The 16,715-nt window shown below is 36.0% G+C and overlaps 1 protein-coding gene across 1 annotated transcript; it reads left to right on the top strand.

Moving 5' to 3' along the window:
• Positions 1-1,418: 1,418 nt before the first annotated feature.
• st8sia4 (ST8 alpha-N-acetyl-neuraminide alpha-2,8-sialyltransferase 4) lies at positions 1,419-16,417 on the top strand. The gene is made up of 5 exons (XM_079862198.1): positions 1,419-1,632; positions 7,983-8,111; positions 9,879-10,136; positions 11,706-11,999; positions 14,405-16,417. Exons 1-5 carry the CDS (start codon positions 1,511-1,513, stop codon positions 14,685-14,687), a joined length of 1,086 nt encoding a protein of 361 aa, XP_079718324.1. The 5' UTR covers positions 1,419-1,510; the 3' UTR covers positions 14,688-16,417.
• Positions 16,418-16,715: the final 298 nt, after the last annotated feature.

Below are 16,715 nucleotides of genomic sequence, written 5' to 3'. Positions count from 1 at the left end.
CGGAGCCGTTTGGGACACTTTTATGAAGGATATGATGCACTTGTATGGACTTCAACAAATAGTGCCCATTCACTCCCATTATACAGCTTGGAAGAGCCAGGACATTTTTTCCGATTACTGATTGTAGGCCTATTCGTCTGAAGGAAGAATGTCATATAGCAGGGGTTTTCAACTGGTTCTGTGCCAGGGACCACCATTCTGACTAACAAGTAATCGGCGGCCCACTATTGTGTGTGTGTGTGTAGTGTGTGGATTCCTTTGTCAGATAGCACAGTCGGACGTCGAATTGAGGAAATGGCATTTAAAAAAAAAAAAAAAGAGTTTGTCATGTCATTTTGCTGTGTACTGAACCTATTCACTGCTCCATCAACGTTTCATGCCAAATCGCTATATTTCCTTGTTTAAAATGTACTGCAAGATGCAGTTTCTTTTCAAACCGCGATAAGCGCCGAACCTATTTTTAGCCTAAACGCGATATATCCTCTCGACTAATCAGAATTTTCTCTCTCTCTCGCTCTCTCCCCCTCAAATAATTCGCCTCATTCACGCGTCCGCGCCGCGCTAAACGCCTCATTCGCGCCGCAGGACCTCCAGATGCGCGTAAACGCGTCTTTACATTGACTTGACAAGAAAATCACTTGCGCCAGACGCTCTATTTGCGTTTGGTGTGAACGCCACTCACTCACTCACACAAGGTCATGTCGTGATTTGTTTTATGTAAAGCGGACAATGGTTCTACTTTTTATAGGTTCGACACTTTACTGAATGCCAATGTATTTATTACTGACTGACTTGCCTTTTTTTTTAAGACAAACTTTTTTTTTATGGAAAAAAAGTGATTTTAATAGTGAAATTACGTAGGCTGGAATGCATGTCACGGACCACATGCAATGCCGCCGCGGACCACCAGGGGGCCGCGGACCACCGGTTGAAAACCCCTGTCATATAGCTACACCTAGGATGGCTTCAGGGTGACACATCAGATTACTGTGTGCACTTTATATTCAAAACTTCTATTCTCTAAGAAGAATACATACAGAATACATTAAGGCTTAAGGCTTGATTCGACTGAATTATTATGAAATGAAGCACGGTTATACCTCTTACAATGAACAATCATAACGATAGAAACAAAACATAACTATAATAGATTTGCTTTCATAAAAATATTAAATAATAATACAGGTTATATAACCTAATAATAAGGTTAAATCATATCTTTAAATAAGAATAACGCATAAAACAATTGCACTTTTTTGTTAATTATAAGAAATATAGCCTAAGTAAAAGAGGAAGGCATAAAGAAGACTTAAGCCGCTTTTGCTTGTTAATTTGATTTTGCATATGATAATTAGCATATTGGTGAAGTTATTCCTGTACGCGTCACTGAGAGAGAGAGAGAGAGAGAGAGAGAGAGAGAGAGAGAGAGAGAGAGAGAGAGAGAGAGAGAGATGGGCGTGTAGCCGCTACAGTACTCGACTGTTTTCTTCTCATCTTCAGAAATATATTGATGTGCAAAATGCGGTTTACACGGAAATGTTGGACGATATGCACCATCAGCGTTCTGCTGATATTCTACAAAACGACAGATATTGGCAGAAATGAAGTGCATCAGAAAACTGGATTGACAGGGTAAGGGCTCTTCTGCTGTTACTGCTGATCTAATGAACGTCGAAGTCTGATTCAAGTCTATACGTGTCTCTATGAGCTAGGCATTCATTTATGCGGATCTATTTATTCATTTGTATCGTAAACTTCAGTTCGTGTGCCATAGCCTACTGTTGTTCCGCCTCAGCTGATTTAGATCGAGTCACAGTCTTCTTTTGTTTTAGAAAAGGCCATTTTATTCTTACACCCCCTTGTGAAAAAGAAGTGCACTTAATTGTATTGAATGTGCACTTTGTACTTCAAATCTGAAAATTAGGCATATATATATATATATATATATATATATATATATATATATATATATATATATAACTAATTGCAGATAATGTAATATTATTGATTAAGTCACTTAACAGAGTACACTTTCATGACTGTTTTAAAAAGTGCACTTGTAATAATGGCACATTAAAAGAAGGCATACCATAAATTACATTTTAAATCATTATGTTTTAATAACATTACATAAAAGTTTCAAAGAAATTACATTAAAGTATATTTTATAAAGTAGCCTATATAGTTAGGCAAAATAAATATTTCTCAGTACATTCAGCACTTGAACCTTATTTCAAAGACAATAGAAGTAATTATGAAATTACACATGTACTTAAACTTAAGTAGGTCAAAAAGCCTTACTTTTTATACATTTAAAATAATATAATGCAGTTTCATTAAATTAAAAATAACATGCAATTACGTGCGTGAAAACATCACACATTACAATCAGTTTGCACTTCATTCAAAGAAGTGCCATTTAAAGTATATTGTTTAAGCAAAAATATGGTAAAGCATACTTTTTTCAGGGCCTATGTAGCTAAAAATAAAATTAACTTTTCTTTTTTTGATGCACTTTCCTGTCTTTGACTTGTGTGTCTTTTCAAATCCTTGCTGAAGTAGATCAAGTATTATAATACCCAAGCATAAGTGTGTCAAAGAAAGTTTTTTGGGGGGGGCTTTTGAAATTATGTAATGTGTTCATTTGAGCTGAATGTTTTAATTTTAAAAAGCAAGGTCTTATTCACTGAAGACCTTGCTCTTGTTTTGTTTCAGGAACTGAAAAAAATGTGGTCAAGTTCATACTTGCTGATATGCTTCGCTTTACATGCTCTGCATTGAGGCAATTTTAGTTTTTCACAACAGATCATGAGATGATGGCTTTTAGTTCAGTGCCAAAAGATCACACACATTTCGAAAGACTACTTTGTTTGTGATTCGGCTCTGACGTGTGTGTGTGCGTGCGTATGTACGTGCGTGTGTGTGAGAGTTATGTGTTGTCAGGTAAGTGAGAGGACAGCAGACAGCTTTTGCTCATTAGATGTGGTTTCCTTTGTCTCATGCAGAGTTGCTGCACATGGTTTTAAAAACAGAAGTAGAAAAAAACCCCACAGTAAATGTCAACTGCATCCGAAGTTGAGTTTCGATTTGATTTTACGAGATACAAATCTTTTGGCGTTTGTGCAGAGACAGTGTGCTCATTTGCAAATTGCAGATTTGTACAATCAACCAAAATCGTGTTTACTTTTTCCCTCACAAAAAAAGAATAAAAATAATTTGTTCTCTTCAGTGAAAAGTTCCATAAGAATATGTTGTTTCTGTGTAAAATCATTCGCAAAAATTAAAATTTAAAATGAAATAAAGTTTATTTTTGTTACCCCATTGCTTCTCAAGTATCTTGATTCAAAAATGTTCTGATATTTGTACTGAAAAACTCAAAAACACTGAGTCAGAAAATCACTTTTTGCAGTGTAACGCTGTAACGGATGAAGCAGAATCAGAGGTGTGGATCTAAACGCAAGCTGAATTTATTAACTAAAACAAGACTCAGGAACACGGGGATCCAAAGAATATAACAGCATCTTACAAAAACATAGACAAAGGAAAACAAGACAACTGAAACAGAGAGCTTTACACATGTACTACTGGATAGTGAGAACAAGAAACAGATGTGCAGGGTTCTTATTGTTAGCTAAAACTGAAACTAAAACTACTACTTTCACTACTTTGTGAACCACAGTTTCCAAATAGTTTCTGAATTTGATCGACTCTTTTGAGTTGGGCCATATATTAGATCTGGTTTTATCATATAACTTGCACATTCAGGACACTGTAATTTGAATAAGTAGCCTAATTTTTTTTTTCTGATCAAAAAAAGGTGTTTTTCAATGTATACATTTGTAGGAACTGAGGCCACTGGCAAAAAAAAGTGGATCAGACAAATAACCGCTATGACTAATGTTGAGTTTGCAGAGTAATATAGAAGTCATTGTGAATCTACTTTATCTCTTTAAATGTTGATGAACATCTGAAGCAATTTGATTCCACCTGGTCTGAAAATTTTGACACTATTGCTTCTTTTAAAGCTATGAATTGTAAGCCAAATTCTCGGCCATGGTTAAATGAAACGGTCCGTACTCTTAGAAAACATGCTCGGCAAGTGAAAAGGAGATGGAAAAAAATTGGAAAACTATGACATCTTTAGAGAATCTCTGCTAGCATTTCAGAATTCTTCGAAAGATGCAAAAGATAAACTTTATTCTGATGTGATCTCTCGCAATGCAAATGTTGTAAGATGGCCAGTGTGTTGGCTAAACCAGCAGTAGAAAAAAAACAAAAAAAAATCAGAAATGTCCAAGGAAAATTCTTATTTATTCAGAGTGTCACAGATTCAAAAAAACTGCAACAAAGTCCAAGGCAAAATGCAAGAAACAAATGAACAAAAGTAATTTGTTCAAAGTATGCCTCAAAACAACAAACAAACAAACTCCCCTTACGAAAAAAAAGTATACTTCAAGTTCATTTTATGAAGTATACTTGAGTAATGTTCAAGTATATTTTTAAGTATACTTTATGTAGTAAGTATACTAAAGTCAATATGTACTAGTAGTAAACTTGTAAGTGTACTATTTTAATACCGCTTGGGACTAAATTGGCCCACTTGAAGTATATAAAAGTGTATGTTTAAGTGTACTATAAGTGTAACAGTAGTAAACTTTAAGTGCACAACTAGTTCATAATTACGTTTCTCATTTGTACTGCAAGTGAACTTATGGGTATACTAGTAGTTCACTATTGTAATACTTGTAGCAACTTTGAAGTATACTCTCATTAAACTACTAGTTTAGTAGTTTTATACTACAAGTTTACTGAGAGTACACTAAAAGAAAACTTTCTAGTATACTTGCGGTATAAAACTACTAAACTAGTAGTTTACTGAGAGTACACTAAAAGAGCAAAAATAATATATAAATGGTAAACTATTAGTATGATGTTAAGTTCACTTAAAGAAAACTTGTAGTATAAAACTACTAAACTAGTAGTTTTCTTTTAATGTACTCTCAGTAAACTACTAGTTTAGTAGTTTTATACTACAAGTTTTCTTTAAGTGAACTTAACATCATACTTATAGTTTACCATTTATATATTATTTTTGCTTTTAGTGTACCCTCAGTAAACTACTAGTTTAGTAGTTTTATACTACAAGTTTTCTTTAAATGAACTTAACATTATACTTATAGTTTACTATTTATATACAATTTTTGCAGTTGCAGTAGGCCTATACTACTATGTTCAAATGTTATTTTTTTATACTTGAAAAATACCTTTAACTCTACTTTAATTTTAAAAACATTTTATTAGCTTGCATCCTTTTTATCAACAATTGAATGTCGGTAAGTTTCATAAAGAAAGGCAACATTTTAAACAAAATAGTTGAGAAAATCACATTTTTGTCAAAGACTAAGTTACGCCTTGATCAGATTCAGAACGATGATCAAACACAGGTGGAGTGGATCGAGTCCTACACCCCCACAGCTTCACAGTCGTTTTCTCTTCATGGTTTACGCTTCATCGATCTCGATTAAGTATATCTCGATAGGCCAAATATACTTAGACGTTTCTGTCAGTGTAAGTCAAGTATACTTAAGTGGAATTTGAAGTATATTTCTGAGAAGTACATAAAGTGTATTTCTGAGAAGTATATAAAAAGCAGACTGAAAGTATACTTTCTTATTTTTAGTTTAAAATAAGTATACTAATAGCACACTTGAATAAACGTATTTTTCGTAAGGGTCAACAAAACAAAGAAAAGAAAACAATGCAAACTCAAGGAAAATGAATTTCACAGTTGGCTACTGATCCAACTAAACACCCCCTTTTTCCTTCCTTCCCAAACATTTCATCTGTTCTTTTATAGCTTGAATCTCCTCCTTAATTATTCAAACTCACCAATCACAACCCTTCATTTGTTATTATCTATATATTTCATAGTTAACAATGTATTGATAACCTTACAATCTATACACTGAAAATGTCTCTTTACCAATTACATTACCCCTTAAAAAAAAACACATAAACATTCATGTCTTTGGATCTAAATAATCTTAATAATCCAACTCCTCCCCTTCAGGATGTCATATAACCGGTTTCCTGATCGCGGCCCCTCCTATTAGGCGTTTCCAGGAACCGGTAAGACAAAAAGACTGGGATGGGACTGCCACCAAAGTAAAACAAACACAAAATAAAGTTTCTTTCAAAACTGTGTTACGTGGTTCTTCAAGTTTGGCACATTTGGGCCACATCACAGCAAATAAGCCTAAAATTCTATTTGCTACTATAAATTCAGTTATTAACCCTGTTTAAAGTCTGTACCCAGATCCCTGTAATTTAAGTTGCGAAGATTTTCTTCGCTTTTTCAATGGGAAAATTGCTGCGCTACGCTCCAATATACCGCAATTACCGGCGGCTGTGACCCTCAACCTGTAGTGTTACTACTGAGTGGACTAAAGCTACTACTTTCAGTCTACATCTCCTTCAGCTCTGGCTGACACTGTTCATCTCAAAGCCTCTTCCTCTTCCGGATGTTATGCCACCACGCCTTTTTAAACAGGCTTTTCCATTATTGCACCAATATTATTTCCTCTCTACATCTTGCTCTGTAAAAAGGGATCAGTTGACTTAGGAAACCCGTTGCCTTAAAATTAAGTAAATAAACTTCATGTTTAATCGTGATGTGGAATTGTCAAGTTCACATAATTTCATTTTTTCAAATAAGCATTAAGTTTAGTTACTTAATAATTTTAAGGCAACGCGTTTACTAAAAAAAATTTAAGTAAGTGAAGTGAACACTTTTTACAGTGTGCCTTTAGGATCCATCTTCTGAAAATACAATGTATCCCTCCACTGTTATGCGGACGACACTCAGATCTTCCAGTGAGACAGTCGAACATGAACATGAACATTATCAATAATTTATTGACTTGTCCACAGGACATCAAAGCCTGGATGGCTGCAAACTCTTAGAAATTAAATGATGATAAAACTGAGGTCATTGTGTTTGGCCCTAGAAATCAGGAAGTGGCTCAGTGTTTAAAATCTCCCCCCGTCAGGCTTAATTACAATTTAGGGTTTGTTCTGGACACCAATTTAAAAATGGGCAAGCAAATAAACTTGGTTGTCAGCAGATCTAGTTTTAGCCAAAACTAACCGAAAATCTTTGGAATGATCTCCCTCTTTCTGTAAGGTCAGTAAAGTCACTACCGGACTTTAAGGCCATGTTAAAAGCACATCTTTTAAAGACTTCTTGGGCATCTTCATGATCGTTACCTTGTCTGTTTTGTGCATTTTTTTTCTTTTTTTTCTCTCTGTACTCCTCTAATTTTATGTTTATTAGTGATTGTGAAGCACTTTGGGCAACAGCTGGTGCATTAAATGTGCTGTATAAATAAATAAATGAGATGAAATACTAATAGTGAAGCTGTGAGCTTTAGTTACTAAGACACATATGCTAGAACCTTTCAGTTTCTAAGCTATTTTATTGATAAATCTCAGAACCGAGTTTACAATACATTTCTGCTCTATTGAATGTGTGCGTGATCTTCGTGTGATGTGCGCGCTACTGTGTGTGTGTGTGTGTGTGTGTGTGTGTGTGTGTGTGTGTGTGTGTGTGTGTGTGTGTGTGTGTGTGTGTGTGTGTGTGTGTGTGTGTGTGGCCATAAATGATCAGCGACTGGTCGACTCGACGGCAAGCTTAAAGCGTCATGCCAGACCATTAAAGTCAACGAGTCTGTTCAACCCCTAATATATTGTACAGCAGCAGCATGTCTTGTGTGTATTGGCAGTGCTGGCCTTAGTGTGACGGACGGGTACTAGTACACACAGTGATAGTGTGACGGACGGGTACTAGTACACTGCATGTTTCTGCTATCAGACCGCATGAATGAGTTTGACTACATGAGCACAGTATTGAACCCAATGCTATAGTCTCAGTACTGGTGCACATGCTGGAGTTACTAAACCAGACCCTGCTTCTGTCCGAACAGGAACTCGAGGGCGAGCAGCACTCGACTGATGGTCAACGGCTCCGAGACGCCTCTCGGCAATGGTGTCAGTGATCTGAGTGACCTGGGAGTGGATTGGAGGCTTAATGCCACCCTTGTGACCATAATCAGGTGAGGAACTTGCACTATATAAAAAAGGTTTTGTTAGGTCATCTAAAAATGTGCTTAAAGCTACACTGTGTAACTTTTTTAGTTGATTCTTAGCAAAAAACACTTAGTTCTTTCAAAAATATATGTGCTCATTAATGTATATTTACTTCTTTCAAGTAATAAAGTATTCTCTTAAGTTTATAATCTGCCATTGAAAGTACATACGGGTGAGGGGTTCGAAGGCCGGTCGCCATGTTGCCCCTCCATCTTGAAACTACATTAGCCAAAGAGGAACATACCTGTAAATTCAAGCTTCGCCTTTTGCGTTTTTCACTCAGTGACACCGTGACGAATGCGAGGGGGAGATTACTCGCGAGCTCGCGAGTGCCGGCAGATTTGAAAGATAGTGTGGTGTGTGTGTGTGTGTGTGTGTGCGTGCGTAATCACATTTGAAAGAGAGAATTAAAACGTCAACGCGACAGACAAATCAGCAAGACCATAGTCAATATTGGAGTAACTTTTCCCAGATGGAAAGAGCTCATGAGGAGAAAAGATTTTAAAACGGACGCCGAGGTTGCCTGCTTTCTTCTCGACAGGTAATTCAGCCTGTTGTAATTCATTTGTGTAAATTCGAAGTTTTATAGTTGCTTGTCTAACCATAGCATGGTTGTGCATAACGCCAGAACGACTGACAGAACGAATGGTGAAAAAGTATTGTTTACCTTGTAACATAAATCTGTGCTGCGACGGATCACAGGTGATGAATAGTTTTAAAGGCGCAATTTTTTAAGCTATATATAAAAAAGGACACTGTACGTTTTAGTTATTTTTAATTGCTTTTACTTTGTACACATTGTAACGTTAGCCTAATCTGATTATGCTGGTATAGCCGATTCCAAGGGTGACGTTTACCTCCTGACATCTGTCCTGTAGTTTTATTCATTTTAGACGTATTGTTTATTATTGTCATGGACGAAGTGATAACTGGAAGCCATGTTAATCTTGGAATAATACGGCTACCGTAGGAGTAAAAACGCCCTCGGAATTGAGAGGAACAGAAACTAATATTCACTGGGTAGTCATATACAATTTCACCGCTAGATGGGGGTAAAAATCACACAGTGTAGCTTTAATGTGATACTTGTACGTTAATCATAGGCTGAGTTGAGGGATGAGTCCCTCTTAGTGTCCAGAAGTCTTGTCAGTTTCTGTACTTTTTTGATTTGTCTATAACATCAAAACAAAGCATTCTTGAGGTTCATCCCGGATTTACACCAGGATTAATGGCGTAAGTTTATGAGCAGTGATATCATGCAGGGAGTAGGACATCTGACTGGACCAAAGATGGATCTTGATGTTGATTCAGATCAGTTCAATAACTGTGTGAAGATCATCAATTATTCAATGGGTTCAGTTCATCTATAAAGCAGCTCTGCAGAAAACAGCTCAGTTCAGTTCTCATCCAACAGTCAGATCAATAATACTGTTGAATATTAAGTGTCCTCAACTAAACAAGCGACAGTGACGAACCCAAACTCCATCAGTGACAGAAATGGAGGGAAAAAACCAGGACCAGTTCATCTCTGGCCAAATGAATCAACATGAAGTGCTTATGATTCAGGCTGTGTCACAAATCAGATTGTCTACCCTATAACTTTCTCAGAGCATGACATTATAGGTTCCCTTTTAGTGAATGCTTTTGCGAGCTGGTATGGTTATGAACTAATGAGAAATGTCAGTATTAGCCTGTAATCTTTTCCTTTTTTATCTGTTTCAACACATGGAAAGGAAGGACATACTTCGCTTCTTGGATGCGGAGAGAGACGTGTCTGTTCTCAAGAGCAGTTTTAAACTGGGCGTCACATACCACTACGCTCTGGACAGACGCAGGACCTTCAATGTTTCTCAGACCCTGTACAGTTTACTTCCCGAAGTCTCTCCTCTGAAGAACAAGAGGTTCAGAACATGTGCTGTGGTGGGAAACGCGGGCAGTCTCCTAAAGAGCGGATGTGGGAAGGAAATAGACAAGCATGATTTTGTTATACGGTAATGTATTTCCTTCTTTGCAGTAATTGAATCATTACCGTCTTCTGGTAAGGCAGAGTCTATTAGGGTCTAAATGGTCATGTATCTCTCACTGTGTCCGTGTTTTCACCGTCTTCACCTTAAATCACATTTTTGGAAACCTGAACCAGGGACAAAAGCTCAACATCGTTTAGAAACTTCACATGCCTAATATTTTCACAGTTTTCAATAAAAAAAAAAAAAAAATTTAAAAAGAAATATATATATTAGGGCTGTCAAAAGATTAATCGCGATTAATCGCATCCAAAATAAAAGTTTGTGTTTACATAATATATGTGTGTGTACTGTGTATAATTATTTTGTATATATACTGTAAATACACACACATGCATGTATATATTCAAGAAATATTTGCATACATATACTGTATATATATTTATATAGTTTATATTATATATAAATATAAATTTTTTATATATATAAATAACACATTTTTCTTAAATATATACATGCATGTGTGTGTATTTATATATATAAATTTAATTATACACAGTACACACACATATATTATTAAAAACAAACTTTTATTTTGGATGCGATTAATCGCGATTAATCTTTTGACAGCCCTAATATATATATAAATGAGAAATGTTGCCTTGGCCAACTGAAATAAAATAAGTTTACATTTTTATATTTTATTTCATTCTAGTTTGTTTTATTTCAATTAATGAAAAGGATTTTCTTTTAAATTATTAAGTTTTATTTAACAGCAACAACAAATAAACAATCACCATAAAGGTAGTATGTACAGCTCTATAATTCGAGTCTTCAGAAGCCAAACTATAGCTTTGTGTGAGGAACAAACTTGAATTTGAAGTAATTATTCACAGATTATCTTTCCTTCAAACCTCCTCACACTCACTTTTCCACAAGAGAGTCGAGTTCAGGCGGAAGATGACCTCTGACCTGACAAAGCTTCTCGTCTCTTATATCGAAATCCTCTGACATTTTTCATTAAATCTTCCCATTTTAGACTTCACATTCATGACTGCCATTTTGTTTTGCTCTATCCTCTGCGCTTCCACATTCGCCATTTCTCACCTCCGTACGTTTTCTTACAAAATCCCATGGCTTTGCTCCAGAAGGCCTTTATTAATCCTGGAGTCGTGTGGATTACTTTAATGATGGATGTGCTTTTTGGAGCTTCAAAAACTTTGGCACTATCCAATTCCATTACAAAGCTGGGAAGAGCCAGGATATAATTTAGGGATTAGTTCACCCAAAACTTAAAACTCTGTCATTAATTACTCACCCTCATGTCGTTCCAAACCCGTAAGACTTTCGTTCTTGAGGGTCAGTAAATTATGGGATGATTTTCATTTTTGGATGAATAACCCTTTAAGTTTCACATGGTTGAATGGGATTTTTCAGATGCTCCGTCACCTCAGTCCACATTATTAAAAAGCAGTGACATCTGTGTTTATAGAATAAAGTGAGGCGGAAGTTTGTTCCTTAAACTGTAATATCTCTAATCTTATTCTCCACCTGTTTTCGCTAAGAGAAGAAGTGTTTTCTCTGGTTCTTGCGCAGGTGTAACCTCGCTCCTCTAGAGGACTTTGCAGATGATGTGGGTTTGCGGTCAGACTTCACCACCATGAACCCCTCAGTGATCCCGCGGGTGTACGGTGGTCTTCAGGATGAAGCGGAGCGGGGGAATCTCATCCGGCGCTTACAGCAGCTGAACAGCAGCGTGCTCTGGATCCCGGCCTTCATGGTGAAGGGCGGCGAGAGGCACGTCGAAACCGTCAACCAGCTCGTTCTCAAACACAGCCTGAAGGTGCGCATGGCCTATCCTTCGCTCCGCTTTATCCACGCTGTACGAGGGTGAGTTGTAACATTTCAAACTCAATTATTCAATTTGAATTGAAGTGGAGAACTGTAATTAAAATATATATCTAATGAAGTGTAATTGAAAATCAGAAAAATTTATATCACTGTGATTTTTAACTAGAAAAGGGAACGTTTGTCAAGACATACTTTAAAAGTGTAAAAAGACTTCATGTTTGAAGGGTTTTAATCCGTTTCTTGTTGTAGTTATTTTATATATTTCATGAAATTTAATCAAATAAATTAAATTTATAAATAAATAAATAATTTTAGGAATGCAGCGATATGAAAATTTTGATTATTCTTTATATTTAAAAGCTGATAAACGATTTACAGTAGTGTTTTCATTATGATCTGATTTAGTCTATATGACAGATTTGCGCTGCACTTGTTGCACTTTACTGTATCTTCCTTTTCAAAGTGATTTCAATCATATTTCTAGAAATTCAAACCCATCATGTCTAACAGTGCGCATCTGAAGTGTCTGTTGAAGGAAACAATACTTACAAAAATTATTTATCGGCTTTAAGATATCGGCCAAATTTTCTTATCGGGTCGATAACAATATCATTAAAAATGAACATACTGTATTTCGGCCGATACTGATATGGTGGCCGATATATAACGTGCATCCCTATTCATTTTGGTGGAAGAACACTTCACTTCCCAGAATGCATTAGCTGTGTTTAAATTCTTGGAATTGCAATTCTGTAAGTTCCACTTCCTCTCGCTGCTCTCAAAAATAATTTGGTTCACATTCTGAACTTTCTTTCATGAAGTGGGGTCAAACATTTTCAGAGTAATGTCCAAATTTGAGCTTTCATTCACGTAAGATGCCTCAATGAGCACGGGCTATTCTTCTGTTTATATTGCACTGGTTGATATGGCAGTTGTCTTGAATTTATACTAAGATTGTAAATTTGTAGGAATATTAATAATTGTCCTTTACTGACTTGTCTTCAAAATAATCAAGCAATTAATCTGTGAATGATTAACGTTAATACTGCAAAACACATGTGGAGGACTCCAAATATAATGTGCACGTAGCCTACTTTTAAATTTTAACGTGAATATAAATGGGATTTATGTTTTATTGTGCTATAGTAGTTAGTTAGTGTAGTAATGTGTAAAGACCTGATGACCTCTAAATGTCAAAATATCATGGAGAATTTGATTCCCCATTTCATGACCCCTCTCAAACCCTCCTGGACAATTGCAAATTAAAGAAAAGAATATATACACATTACACATTTACAGTTAACTGTATCTGCTTCTTTGTTACTGGATGTTCCTTTGCAGTACGTTCTGTCACTTTTCACAGTACTGTATAAACATTTTTGGTTAAAGTCCTCTTGTGGTAAAAATCTAGTTTTTAATGTTGTTTATATGTCTATGTGGTGTTTTTAATATGCTTTAAGACAAACCATGTGTAAATTCATAAGTCGACACCATTGCTGAGTATTTCCTCCTTAAAACTGCAATTTTCATTTATAAACGCTCTCCGTCCACACTTGCGTTTTCAGGCGTTTTCGGACGTTTCAGTGTGGATGAGAAACTTTTGAAAAACGCCTGAAAACGCTGAATTCACCTTTACTGCACATGCGTAAAACCCCACAAAAGATCACTGATATGATTCAGATGGAAAAATAAATAATGAAGTTATCGCGCAATTCTTCTGACAGGATCATTTTATTTAGTGAAATATCTCACCATTCACTGATGCGGTCCAGGTCGCACGTAGTCACCATATGTCTGGTCTAAAACGCGACTGCTCTCAGCCTCTCATGTATTGCCGCAGAACAGCAAATGTGAGTAAATTCTGTCATCTTTGCAGGACTGTGATATGAAGAGTGTGCAATGTAGAATATTTTTAGCAACAGTGTGAAAGTGAATAGCACATAACAGGCACAATACTGGTATAAACATATGGTACAGTATGCGTCACATGACTAAATTTACGTCATCGTTTTTAAATACCACCGGTTTCTCAGTCCACACTACAACGTGAAAACACTGTTTTCAAATGTATCCACTTTGGAGTGCTTTCAAAAAAGCTTTGTTTTCATTAATAAAAACGCCGTCTCAGTGTGGACGGAAGGCCAAAACGGAGAGAAGAGCTGAGCTGAGTGAGTGAGTGGAGGCGGGGCTCATTTGCATATTCATAGAACCGCGCATACTAAATGAGGCTATAATGTCATTTTGGTGATCAAAGATGAGTTTTAAGGGATAAAATGATTGACTGCAGGGGGACTTTAACAGATTAAAGCAAATGTACGAACTGAATGTACTGATCTTACACATATTTTTCATTTCGACCAAAAATATTCAAGCCACCATCCTAATAATTATAATGTAAATACTATTACACTTAATACTTAACAATGTGTTTTTTTATCTCTTAGGTTCTGGCTTAAAAAAAAGATAAATATCAAACGACCCTCTACTGGATTGTTGATGTACACGATGGCTACACGCTTCTGTGATGAAATCCACCTGTACGGATTCTGGCCTTTTCCAAAAGACACCGACGGAAATGCTGTTAAATATCATTACTATGACACACTAAAATATCGGTATTTTTCCAGTGCGGGTCCCCACCGCATGCCACTGGAGTTCAGGACGCTCAAAAGTCTGCACAACAAGGGTGCACTGAAACTCACAACGTCGAAATGCACATATTCTTGATCCGCAGCTCGCGGACGAACACTGGCATGAGGAGACGAGGAGTGTGCCTTCAGCTGAAACTGTGACCGTTTCATCTTGGGAGACTTTACATTGGTTTACTATTAATAATGTGCAATGTTTTAGATACTGAATAATCTACTCTGGTTTTAAAATGGCAGGCGAAACAGTCTTGCTTAGTGCTGAGATATTACAATCTATACTAATGTCTCACACAGAAGATGCCAAACATACTGTTTGAGAGATTGTTGTCTGTTTCTCTATACTGTACATGATTATGTTTTAATTTATACAGAGATTCTGTATGTATGATAGACTATATGGCCTTCAAAACCCTCAAATTTTAAAACTACTTAACTTTCTGGTCAGGCTTTCTCAAGCCAACATCAAAGTTTGTCACGATAAACTTTTATTATCTAATGATGTTTTATATCATACAGTTCCAAGATTCTCAACCATGTAAACATGTCCAAAAAACAAAACAATGTGTGTAAAATATACATTTTATGAATTTGCTGTGGATTACAATCAAAGCAGATCAATCAAAGGGCATTTTTTTAAGTAAATAATAATTATGATCTTTTATAAATTATACTGAGTTCAGAGGAACACATTTCTGGTTCGGTGTGAATGAACCTTATGTTTACACCTAAAAAAACTCTTTCTAAAAGTGACTGAATATATTGTATGTTGTCAAAGTCATTTTAAATCATTGTACTGTATGTCATAATGTGTTGGCACGCTTGAAAGAGACGTTCATTTATTGTTCAGGATAGTTCTGTTTTCTACTTTAGTGTTGTTGTTTTTTTATCTTTTATTTATGTTGTAATGTATTTTTAAACATGCTGGGTCCATTTTTAAGTGTTTTTATACCGTTTGTATTGCTGTAATTTTTTGAAAGCTTTAACGATGATTTCAGTTTGCCAAATTTCTATGTGGGAAATACATTTTATACAAAAGCAAAAAATCTACTTGATTTGAATTTGTTGACACTTCTGATTACTTGATTTCTGATTGGCCTACATATCACATATAATACATATAATTATTTTGAAATATTGCAATATAATCTAACCTATGCAAACCGTTTCCACCACAGTAAAAAGTCATGATAATGAAGAACGGATTTTTACAAGAACTGTTATCTGTAATAATGACTTGGCATCTAATCTAACTAGCCCTGTGTTTGTCTGGCTGTCCATCCATGGTGTTTCCCAGCCTGTGACCCGAGACACGGATACACTCCGGCATCCCTGCGACAAGCCGTCTGGAAATGGGACGAATCGGTGGAACTCTGCTTATTCTTCTTTTCTTTGTTAACAGGACTTTGGTGGTGGCATGGCAAATCTTCTAAAAAAAAGCCTAAGAATAAAAACTCAATCTCATTTTTCAGATATTTTAAAATATAATCTGCATTTAAGTGAAAGGGATTTATTCCTTTTATATATTTTTATACAGTTGTTCACTACATTCACAGAAGCGCTGCATGCACGTGTCATGTGATGATGTATGAATCCTTATGTTCTACAGTTTAAGCTGCTATTTGCACATGTAAAAGTAAAAAATAATAAAAATTGGTATTGATAATGGGTCGTAGACATCCATTCCAATTTAATTCTAATTTAACATAACTTTGTCAATTAACGGTTAATGATCTGTTAACGAGCATTGGTTGTCAGTCAGGGGGAAAGAAATGAACATCCCTAATGTGACCGCCTCATTTTAAGATGGGAACCCCCAAAAAATAATATACTGGTATGCCACTACCACGTACCCCTTCATGGCAACGGTGTTCCCTGATGACTGTGGCCTCTTTTAGCAGGATAAGGATACAAATATAAAAATTGTTCGGGAATGATTTGAGGAACATGACAAAGAGTTCAAGGTGTTGCCTTGGCCTCCAAATTCCCCAGATCTCAATCGATTGGGTATCTATGGGATTTTCTGAATCCATAAATCCGACCCATGGAGGATCTGCCTCGCAGCTTGCAGGAGTTGAAGGATCTGCTGCTAATGTTTAGGTGCCAGAAA

The sequence above is a fragment of the Squalius cephalus genome (assembly GCF_949319135.1).
Source record: "Squalius cephalus genome assembly, chromosome: 24".
Lineage (NCBI taxonomy): Eukaryota > Metazoa > Chordata > Actinopteri > Cypriniformes > Leuciscidae > Squalius > Squalius cephalus.
The sequence above is the reverse complement of the archived record's forward strand: the minus strand, read 5'-3'. Positions and strand labels throughout refer to the sequence as shown.